This window comes from Paramisgurnus dabryanus, chromosome 18 (assembly GCF_030506205.2).
Source record: "Paramisgurnus dabryanus chromosome 18, PD_genome_1.1, whole genome shotgun sequence".
In the NCBI taxonomy this organism is placed as follows: domain Eukaryota; kingdom Metazoa; phylum Chordata; class Actinopteri; order Cypriniformes; family Cobitidae; genus Paramisgurnus; species Paramisgurnus dabryanus.
Window position 1 is genome coordinate 11,494,858 of NC_133354.1, and position 12,018 is coordinate 11,506,875.

Consider the following 12,018-nt stretch of genomic DNA (forward strand, 5'->3'; position numbering starts at 1 on the left):
CTCAGGTATTTTCTGTATGCTATTGTGTATCATGTAAATAACTGATAATGTTATGTTAACGTGTGGACACCTATTCAGCCTGCTGTTCTATGCTATTGTTTAGTTGAATAACTTGCCTTTCCAGATTAAATGTCTGTTCTTCGGCTTGGATTTTGTGAAATCATTTTCTAAATAAACGCAATGTATAATCCAGTGCGATTTATATATGTTATTTCCTCTTCAAAATGCATTTTTGATTGATGCGACTTATACTCCGGAGCGACTTATAGTCTGGAAAATATGGTAGTAAAATATTGGAAAACTTTTTCCTTTAACAAAGAGTAGAAAATACTATATTACTGTATACAATTATTTAAAATACAGTTTGTTATAGCACCGATTCTTGAAACTTTGGCAAAAACATGTCCCACTAAGAAAAGTGCTAATTCTGTTGAAAATTAATAACATTTTCATGATCCTTTGCACATATGTAAGGTTCTTTTTTTGATTTTTTATTAATTTAATGATTATATGCTGGCCCATTGCCTACAAAATCAGCTGTCCTCGGTTAAGAGATAATCATTTCAACTTGATTAAAAAAGCCAAAAGTAATAATTGAATTGAATAATATATTTACCACATGAAAGGATACATTGTAGTATGTATTAAAAACTACAAACAGTGAGTTTTGAACAATATTTACTATTATTTTGTGATTGCTCAAAATGTGTCACCACCGTCAGATATTTATAAAAAGCAATAAAATCAGACATCTACAGGGTCAACTGCATTCCTGAGGACCCCATTTTCAAACCTTCAGCTCTGCATGCTTCAAGATCACTCAAGCTCCTGTATGTTTGCTATTTTCTCTTAATCTTGTTCATATTTTTGGACACTGCTACTGTGGCAAACATAACATGTCAACACCGTCATCTTTGTAAAATAAATATTAGATTAGATTATGAAATAAATGTATCATTTTTAAGAAGAGGTCTGAAGTAGCTAGCAACATAGGGGAAACAAGATGGCTAATGTGAACAACTCATCTATTTTTTTATCTTAGGTTTTTGTCACCACCGTCAGATGTCACCACTGTCAGGTTTTCTGTCTTTTCTGTCAGGTTTTATGTATTTTAGGAAGTTATCATTTGATATTTGTTAATCACAGTGCTCAGGATTGTTATTTTTTGGACCAAATATTTACATAAAGTTTAAGTAAGAAGCCATTAACTTGAGTGGTATACATTTTGGCATAATGAGGCCAATGTCACCATCGTCAGACAGAGTTTTATTTGTTTTAAATGAATATCTTTACAATATGTTTTTTCAGTGCTGTTAAGTAATTAAATTAATACTCTCTATTAATACAAAAATATGTTTATTAAATAAAAAAAATCATTACTTTTTCTATTTAGGCTTAAAGTAAACATTAAATGAGTAATAACTGGAAAAACGCCTATTTTATGAAATAAATACGAACAGGGGAGGTTGCACCAGTAAATTGCTGAACAGCCAAGACCTTTGTCTATAATGATTTAGCTTCAGATTTTGTAATTTAACTAACTTTTTTTCCAAAATTTAAAGCTGTTTTATCCAAATTCCCAAGAATCAGTGTTAGTAAATATACAAAAGTGTATTTTTCATGTGGGAGCATAGCCCTAGGCTAAAATATCAAAGCAATTATAAATTGACAATTCAATTGAAAATACACCAAACAAGTTTTAACTGTAACTTTTAATTATTGACTAAAATATAAGTAAATTTCTAAACAAACATTTAACATTCTTCATTAGCATCCAAACTTATTTTTATCTTGGAGGCTGTTGCAACTGTTTTCAATTTTGCCCCCTAAGGAAGCTCACTAGGTTTTGAAACAACCAGTCTGTGCTTTTGTGTCTTACCTGTTCCCAGCTCAGTATGCTCCAATGATGTGTGTTGGTTCTGATGCACCCACTCCCCGTTGCATTTAAAAAAGATCTGGAGGGCGGGTCGTGCGCGGCACCGTAACTTGATGGGGTTGCTCTTGACAATGTACGCATCATCAGGCTCCTGCAGGAAGTGAGGCAGTGTTCCAGACATCGCAGACAGACCATCACGTGACCCTGTGAAGCAAACACGGACGTTATTCGTCAGCTCACCGGGAAAATCCCCTTTTCATTAGAAGCACAGATAGAATATCTAAAAGACCAAATCCACTTCGCCGGCAGCAATGCACCTGCCAGTTCCTATAATCAGACCCATCAAGCGGGGCTCTCTGACAGCAAGCTTACTCACTTGCTTAACCGTCTGTCAGTCACATTCAAAAGCTCCCTTAGTTTGGATGCCGTTTTCAAGCGAACACCATATGTGACCGTGATACTGAGAGAGAAAGTGAAAACTGCCCTGAAGGTGCCAGCGAAAGATTTCAGAACCACAGACAGCTCACATTGAAAATACAGAGAGAAGTTCAGCACCATGGACAGCTCCTATGTGTTCCGTGCCATCAGGCATTGATGTGAAATCATGCAGATGTGGAAGTGAGGTATAAAGTTATGATTATGCCCAGGATTATTGTTATTAAGTTGGCTATGTGACAGCTGAACGATTGAGCTCCTACATACTTAACTGAACTTCTAATACGCTTCAAACCTCCTAAAGATCACAGAACTCTGGACTTTTAGTAGTTCCTAGGATAGCAAAGCCCACCAAAGGAGGCAGAGCTTTTTAACACATGGCACCTAAAATGTGGAAGAGCTTCCGGATACAGTTTTGTGACTCATACTCCCAGTTTAAATCTAAACTAAAGACACATCTCTACAGCCTTCATTGTAAGCCCGGATAAGTTGAGTTTACTTCAAAAAATGAAGGTAACTCGTTGCCTTAAAAAAATTAAGTAATTATTACTTAAAACTTTAAGTGAAGTTTGCTTAAACATATAAGTTGTTCTAACAACAATTTTAAGTTGAGTAGATTTAATGTTTTAATTTCTTCCAATATTCCTGCACTCTTAACCCGGATTATTTGACATTACTAGAAATTTGTGAGGAAACCCGTTGCATATAACTTTAGTTTTTATGACTTTATATTACTTTTGATGTTATAAATCATATTATTACATGAAATTAATGACTTTAAGTCAATCATTGAATAAACGTGATTCTCCACAGAAACACACACAAAACTGTGTTTTTGACATACATTGTCAGTACTGTGGAGAGAAATACAATAAAATGTTCTGAACAGGGTTCATGTACAGAAACACTGATCACCCGAACGGTGACTTCACGAAATTATAATTTACAACAAAACAACATCAATAATGACATTTTATTAACAAATATTTCAGTAGTGAAAGTTCTTATCAGTTTTTTTTCTGTGAAAAAGCAGAAAATAATCAAAATATTCAGGCGCAAAGGATTATTGGTATTCCTCACAACATAGACTAATAATTGTAAGTTCACATTTTACTTGAATGTTTTAGTTTAATAGATTTTGTAAGCTTAAAAGTTAAATCAACTAAAGTTTTTAAGCTTTGGCTTCAAAACAGAAAATATTAAGTGATGTTTACTTGATTGTTTAAGTAAAGACAATATCATACACATAATTGCATATTGTAATTTTGCATTGTGTTAATAAATAATTGAATAACTTCCCTCTACCCCAAGGTAACTATCAATTACACCAGCACCAGTCTGGACCCTGGCTCCATCACATGACCACACATGTGGAAAGATGCTACCCAGTCTCACTAAATAATGTACCTATAGTCACGTAATTTTTTGATTCTTTTTCATGATACTGTCACAAATTGTGATCATATCACGAATTTCTGTTTATGTGTCATTGTCACGTATAGGTAACTCAACTGCTTTTTCCTTTTTTCAAACCATTGTCGCTTTGGTTTAGGGTTAGATTTGGTGTTTATGTTAGGATGTCACTTTAAGAATTGGTTTATACTATTTTTTTCGGATTTATATTATATATTTTCTGATTTTTAAACCATTGTCGCCTGGTGTTAGGGTTAGAGTTGGGTTTGGGTAAGGATGTCATGTGAATCTAACCCTAAACCGAAGCGACAATGGTAAGAAAATAGGACAAAACAGTTAGGTAAGTCACAATGACACATAAACAGAAATTTGTGATACGATCATAAAAAAAAAAAACAGAAATTCGTGACAGTATCACCAAAAAAAAGAATACAAAAAATTACGTTACCATAGGTACATCATTTCTTGAGACTGGGCTTCAAGATGACAACGGCCCTGCAAGGACTTCAGATGACACCTGATCTTTACTATAAACTGTTTTTGGATTTTAATTTTCTGATTTGTGTTTTATGTGTATTTTACACTGTGTCCTCCTGTAAAGCGACAGTGTAACTGCGAAAAGCGCTATACAAATAAATCTGAATTGAACTCGGTTCTCTAAACATTTGCGTTTAAGAGGACAGCACTGGCCTCTTGGTATTCTTAATTCTGGATAGCTGGGATGAGCTTAAATGCCAGCCATTAAAACTCAGAAACGTTTACAAATTTTCTGATGTCATTAAACACATGGCAATGGTTATTCAAACATAGTTAAGAGAAAGCAGATGCTGTTTAGAACAAGTTTAAGTAGTGTCAACTCTTTTGGACCTCATAATAAAAATATTAACAGATAATATGCAATGATAACATATAACATGCACGTTGTCTTGTAACATATAAAGTGCTTAAGCATGTCATGCACTCCCCAAAAAGCAGAATGAAAAGTATATGTAGTGTACATATAAATATATAGCAAATATAAAATAAACTAGCTTTTGAAAAAATGAACAACCGCTTCGACAGCTGTATGAAATCGGCCATGTATGAGTGTGAAAATCCATTTCACACAGGGATATTTGGAGAAAGATTTAAGGTCTAAAAGTGTTTCCCAGATAAAAGACCCATACAAGAGTGGCAGGAGCTGAAATATCCACAGTGATTCAAAGCACACAGTGATTTAAAGCACTTCTCTCTCTATGTCTCTCTCTCTCTCTTTCTCGCTGTCGCTCCATTTCTCTTTCTGTACATGTACACATACACACTCGCCCTCTTAAACACTCTCTCACTAATAAAACTGTCACAGATGTAATTGTACAGGATATTTTGGAAATGATTTCCCCCGACTGAAATCTTGAATATAATAGAGATTTCAGTTGACTTGTAATCCTTCCCTGGGAAACTTTATGTATGCGTGTGCACAGGTGTGTAATCCTCCGGCAAACAGACTTAATGCATCCAGATTAGAATGAATGAGGTGATGCGTGTGTTCTGCTCAAACTGAGAAAATCACAACTCTCGCCGGCCCAATACACCAACCCCCCCTGCTCTGTCAATAACTTTTCAGAGCAACATTTTATTGCTCTGAGGTTTCTATTACTCTATAAATGACCCTTATATTTCATCATCCTAGTGACATTTATCAATCAATCAATCTCATTTCAAGTCTCAGTGTTCTCTTACTGCAACTGAGAAATTAAAGCTTGCTCACTTTCGATTATCCTCCATCCATCTTTGATGTTTAATTCTAAAAAATTATGCGCAAACAAAACAAATACATTGTATTTTAATGCAATGTTTGTACCATTTCAGTGCTTTGTGCTTCTTTTATGCTTCTTCTTTTCAGAATAAACCCTCCCACATGCAGACCACCAGGTAGGAGTGCGAACACATCCGTATTCACAAAGACGCACAAACAGATTGGGCCACGCAATTGTGTAATGTAATCTGTGGTAATGCTGTTTTTTGCACGCCCACAAATAAATGCATTCACATTTACAAGCAAATAGACAAATGCAACATGCTCGCGCACGACCACGCGCATTTTGACATCGCAAGCTTTTATCCAGGCACCATCGCAGATGTTTGGGAGTGCTTGACATGATAGCAGGCTGATGAAAGCGGAAAATAGTCATCCGACTGAACCACAGATGAAAGGAAGGCAGGAGAGTGAGTGAGCGGGGGAGAGAGAAAGAGTGAGAAAAAAATGAGAAAGAGCGATTTTAGAGTGACGGTTGACGTGTACGTCACATCTGTAGGGAAAGTGAAACATGTAAGACAATAACTGCAACTGAATGGGAGACAGTTTATTTGTTCCAAATAGGAAACAAATTTGATCCGTTTTGTTTTGCAATACAGCTGAATAATCTCTCCTACACTACACTTACTTGGCAAACACTCAGTTAACAAAGCATCATGTATTGTGAGGGTGGTTTTAATGTGGGGGGAAACCTAAACTGGTTATCGGTTATCCATCCATTCCTATATGAAATACATAAAAAGACATAGCTAATATAAGTGTTAGATAAAGCTGCAATTCATAACTTATTTGCGAAAAGTTAACAAAAATCAGTTATCAAGCAAATACATTAACTATGTTTCCTTCCCCAACCCAGATTCACAAAGTTGAGCTGTTGGGTAATGCCAGCTTTTTTCAACAAATGTGCAATTTTATGTCTTACACAGAAATGCAAAAGTTACAGATTGCAAAAAATTCAGATAGAAAGTTGATAGCATTCCCTACTGAAAAATCCAGCAAAGACCAGCATAAGCTGGTAGCTGGTTTTAGTTGGTTGTAGGTGGCAGTAGCTGGTCTAAGCTGGTCCTACCAGCCTGGCAAAGCTGGTCAAGCTGGTGGGGCCAGCTGGTCTTCCAGCCTGACCAGCAAAGTCCAACTAGACGAGCTTAAAAAGTGACTCGCTAGACCAGCTTGCTACACCAGCAATCACTACTGAAAAATCCAGCTAAGACCAGCACAAGCTGGTGAGCTGGTTTTAGCTGGTCTCCCAGCTTAGTTTAACTGGTAGTACTGGTGTAGCAAGCTGGTCCAGCTGTGTTTTTGACACTTTTTAAGCTGGTCTAGCTGTAGTTTGGTCACTTTTTAAGCTGGTCTAGCTGGACTTAGCTGGTCATGCTCAGTGTTGGGTGTAACTAGTTACTAAGTAATTAGTTACTGTAATTTAATTACTTTTTTAATCTAATTACATGATTGAAGATGTAACAAGTAATTAATTACTTTTTTGAGTAACTTACCCAACACTGGTCATGCTGGAAGACCAGCTGACCCACCACCTTGACCAGCTTTGCCAGGCTGGAAGGACCAGCTTCGACCAGCAACTGCAACCTAAAACCAGCTACCAGTTTATTCTGGTCTTTGCTGGATTTTCAGCTAAAACCAAGCTGAGATACCATCTAAAACCAGCTCACCAGCTCACCAGCTTATGCTAGTCTTAGCTGGATTTTTCAGTAGGGTTTAGGACCATCCTCACATGGATTAAAAGTCAAAAACAACAACAAAACATTTATGGATTTTACACCTTTGTGTTTAAAAATAATTATAAAACTTTACTGGTTCTTGTGTTGGCTTTATGTTATTCTGGAGATTAAAAAAAGTACTGTATGTGTGTGTGTGTGTGTGTGAGGTCAGGTGGTGGTGAAGGGAATAGAGAGTGAGAGAGCAAGCATGATTTGTAACGGCTCTCAGTGACTGTATGTGTATATGTGTGATTGTGTGTGTTTTCCAAACCTCCCCGGGTACAGTGTTCTGGCAGCTATTTAATGCGTCTCATTTGCATGGTTTGATAAAGCGCCGACCTGTTCTCTTAATCCGCAGCGTGACGTGACAAAACCTGCAAAATGGCCATTCGCGTCTTCTCTATCCCTCCCTGCTGTCAGGGTCGAGACAGTTGCCACGGCGATGATATACGAGCGGCGGGCCACCCCGGCAATAATGGTAGACGCTAGATACATCTCACGCCACGGGACCAAAACAAGATGTCAGTGCCAACAGCTCTGAGCAATGAGTTTATCACATACACCTGTCTGTCACACTGAGAGGTCTCCATCCCACACGCATACACACGTTAACTACTATTAGATTACTTTAAAATGATAAGTGTTTATGTCAAAGCACTTATATATATTGTGTTTTACAACATTGTGAGGTAGAAAAAGATAGAAGCAGGCTTTTAGATAATAGAAATGTGTTGTTATAAAATTACAAAATTTAAATAGGTAGCGTAACTACGCTGATGAGATAATAAAGACGTCCCATAATACATTATTACATTAGAAGCCTGCCAGGGACCAATAATCAAGTGTTTAATAATTTTTAAAGGAGCAAAAGAGACACAAAACAGGCAAAGAGCAAGACAAGACTAGAGTAACACTCTTAAAAATAAAATAAAAAATGCTTTAAAGATCCTTACAGCGGTGCGATAGTAGAACCTTATCTGGTTCCTCAAAGCACCAATTATTTGAAGGTTATTAAAAGAGACATTTCTTATATACCTTTTTATAAGAACTTTAAAGAACCATTTATACAGAAAAGGTTCTTCAATGGCATCGTAAGCATTTATTTATTTATACTTATAAATTAATGTATAAATATATTTATATTTATAACTCACTGCAAATATAAATTTTACATTTACAAACCAGCCAGATGTCATGGGACTTTTATGTGGTGGATTATTTGTATGAATTTGTACAAAAATGTATGATTATTAGAAAGAAAGCATTAACGAATGCCACTGGGACAAAAGCAGATCTAAAATGTACAAATCATACTGTAATAATTCACAAATTAGCCACCCCAAACATTTTACCAATTGCCATGGGATTGTGTTGAGCAGCACTTCCCAAGAAAAATTCCCAATGCAAAAAAGTTAAGAAATGTTGCTTTGATGTACCTTCTGTACAGTAGTGTTCATATTGTGGGATTTAGGAAACTAACAGCGAGAGTCCTTCCAGATCGAAGATTTTCTCCCTATTTATTCAGCTACAAAACGCTGCACACTAAGTGATGTTACTGATTTTTTTTCAAATCGCAGTGCAATGGGATCAAAGTTCTTGGGAAACCCTAAAGCGCTCTTCGTATCCTTCTTTCTTCCCTAGATAAAGTGAATGAATCATCGCATTACATACATATTGCACTAGTAAAAGTACGTACAGCTAAAAGCAAGACTGTAAAGAACAGATCCAGGCAGAGTATTTACAGTAAGGATTACTCACTTTTAAAGAGTACCAAACACCAGCAAAGAAAGACAGAAATTCACATACACATGCAAATAAATGATCTGCTTTTTTGACACAAAGTGCCAATTTTGACAAATAATTGTATTATAAATGGTAGATTTTCCACGTTCTTCGTTTTTGACTTACACTGTCAGAAAGAAATGGTCTATAAATGGTCCCCTAGCGTTGACATATCAGTAAATAAATGGTACATATTAGGACATGTATAAAATTGGTATACCAATTTGAGGTACTAATATGAACTTATTATTAGATGAACCTTTTGGGGACCCTTTTTTGACAGTGTATATGCCACTGTTTTCCTTTCGGTCGAACTGTGAACCACTAAATTGCCACCAAAATCTAAAATCAAGCTTGAAACCAAATAGCCAAATAAAGCACAGAGCAGTAAATGATTGACTGTAGACCTACTTTTATCTCTCATGTAAAAAAATGCTGTTTTCGCACAGCTATAATTTAAAGTGTCTTTAGAGCTTTAAACTTCACACAGTATAAATCCCCTGCCGACCACAGCATCTTCTTCCACATGGTTTCTCACTTGGGCTCCCATCAAAAGTCCAGCACAGTTTCAGTGATGAGAAATCTGCTGCAGTCTTTAATGTCCCACTCACATCAAGGTGACATCCAGTCTATTTATACAGCATCTGCTTAAACCCCACCACAGCATCCAAGACCCCTTTTTGTTCATTTATTCATGGTTTATATGTGGTTTATATGCTGTATATAGAAGGAGATGAAAAGTAAAGAGAGCAGTGGGGAGAAAAGGAAGAACGAGAAGGAAGATGCAAATGAGAGACCAATGCTGGGGACACAACTAACAACTTGCTGAAACATTCAAAGATTGGATTCACTTAAAGAGTCTGTGATTGTAAACAAAGAATGAGCAAAGACAAGAACAGGCAGAAAGGAAACAAATAGAAAATAGGAAAGTAAATAGGCAAGAAAATAAAAAATGAGGAAAAGAGACAGAGAAAAAAAGAGCAAGAAAGAAGAGACAAAATAGAGGCTGAATTAAAAACACAATGAGCAAAATAGAGACAAGAGTTCATTTTTAGAAAATACACAGAAATGTGTCCCGGATTTGACCGGGATCGGTTGATTTTTGGTTCATTCACACTGCCAATGATGTTCCGGAATCTGTGCATGCTTTTACACACATATCGTTAAGATCCTGTAAAGACAGGTGGTGTATTTAAAGTCCTGCACTTGGTAGGTTTTGTCCACAGCGTCTAAAGTTTGCTAATTATCTGTGATTTTTCTCTCGAGAAACCACGCGAGTGCATTTTAGTTTATGAAGATCATACGGAGCGCATGATGCGCTGTTCTGTCATGCTGATGAATGATCTCAGCTTCAGCGCGGATAGACAGTCCCTCCAGAAAAACGATTATGCGATCGCATGATTCAATGCATAATCAGCCAAAGTCCGCATTTTTATGCGGGGGCCGCATTTTTCAAATACGCTGCACTTTAGCCGCATAAATTGCAGAATTCAGGCTTGCAAATTGCAGGCTTGCATGATTTCAGAATCCCTGCATTTTTGTAGCAAAAAGTCACATATATTTTAGCAGAAAGTTGAAAAATGTTGCATACTTCACACAAGCGCAGCCATGTCCAATGTTGCAGTTTTTGCAAGTTCCCGCAGTTTTTACAAGTTCCCGCAGTTTTTACAAGTTCCCGCAGTTTTTGTAAGTTCCCGCAGTTTTTGCAAGTTCCCGCAGTTTTTGCAAGTTCCCGCAGTTTTTGCAAGTTCTCGCAGTTTTTGTAAGTTCCGCAGTTTTTGCAAGTTCCCGCAGTTTTTGCAAGTTCCCGCAGTTTTTGCAAGTTCCCGCAGTTTTTGCAAGTTCCCGCAGTTTTTGCAAGTTCTCGCAGTTTTTGTAAGTTCCGCAGTTTTTGCAAGTTCCCGCAGCTTTTTGCAAGTTCCCGCAGTTTTTGCAAGTTCCCGCAGTTTTTTGCAAGTTTGCGCAGTTTTTGCAAGTTCCCGCAGTTTTTGCAAGTTCCCGCAGTTTTTGTAAGTTCCGCAGTTTTTGCAAGTTCCCGCAGTTTTTTGCAAATTCCCGCAATTTTTGCAAGTTTCAGCAGTTTTTGCAAGTTCCCGCAGTTTTTTGCAAGTTCCCATAATTTTTGCAAGTTCCCGCAGTTTTTGCAAGTTCCCGCAGTTTTTGTAAGTTCCGCAGTTTTTGCAAGTTCCCGCAGTTTTTGCAAGTTCCCGCAGTTTTTGCAAGTTCCCGCAGTTTTTGCAAGTTCTCGCAGTTTTTGTAAGTTCCGCAGTTTTTGCAAGTTCCCGCAGTTTTTTGCAAGTTCCCGCAGTTTTTGCAAGTTCCCGCAGTTTTTTGCAAGTTCGCGCAGTTTTTGCAAGTTCCCGCAGTTTTTGCAAGTTCCCGCAGTTTTTGTAAGTTCCGCAGTTTTTGCAAGTTCCCGCAGTTTTTTGCAAATTCCCGCAATTTTTGCAAGTTTCAGCAGTTTTTGCAAGTTCCCGCAGTTTTTTGCAAGTTCCAGCAGTTTTTGCAAGTTCCCGCAGTTTTTGCAAGTTCTCGCAGTTTTTGTAAGTTCCGCAGTTTTTGCAAGTTCCCGCAGTTTTTTGCAAGTTCCCGCAGTTTTTGCAAGTTCCCGCAGTTTTTTGCAAGTTCGCGCAGTTTTTGCAAGTTCCCGCAGTTTTTGCAAGTTCCCGCAGTTTTTGTAAGTTCCGCAGTTTTTGCAAGTTCCCGCAGTTTTTTGCAAATTCCCGCAATTTTTGCAAGTTTCAGCAGTTTTTGCAAGTTCCCGCAGTTTTTTGCAAGTTCCAGCAGTTTTTGCAAGTTCCCGCAGTTTTTTGCAAATTCCCGCAATTTTTGCAAGTTTCAGCAGTTTTTGCAAGTTCCCGCAGTTTTTTGCAAGTTCCAGCAGTTTTTGCAAGTTCCCGCAGTTTTTGCAAGTTCCCAAAATTTCATTGCATAAATTGCATAAATATCCTGCATATTCAATTGCATTTTTTAAGAAAACGTGCCGCAAGATCAAGGATTTT

The 12,018-nt window shown here is 37.2% G+C and overlaps 1 protein-coding gene across 1 annotated transcript in view; it reads right to left on the reverse strand.

The window, feature by feature from the left end:
* unc5da (unc-5 netrin receptor Da) overlaps nt 1-12,018 on the reverse strand; it is a 263,938-nt gene that overhangs the window by 89,848 nt on the left and 162,072 nt on the right. The window contains exon 2 of the mRNA XM_065244172.2: nt 1,880-2,080. Coding sequence (XP_065100244.1) covers nt 1,880-2,080 — 201 coding nt within the window. The remainder of the gene's footprint in view (nt 1-1,879; nt 2,081-12,018) is intronic.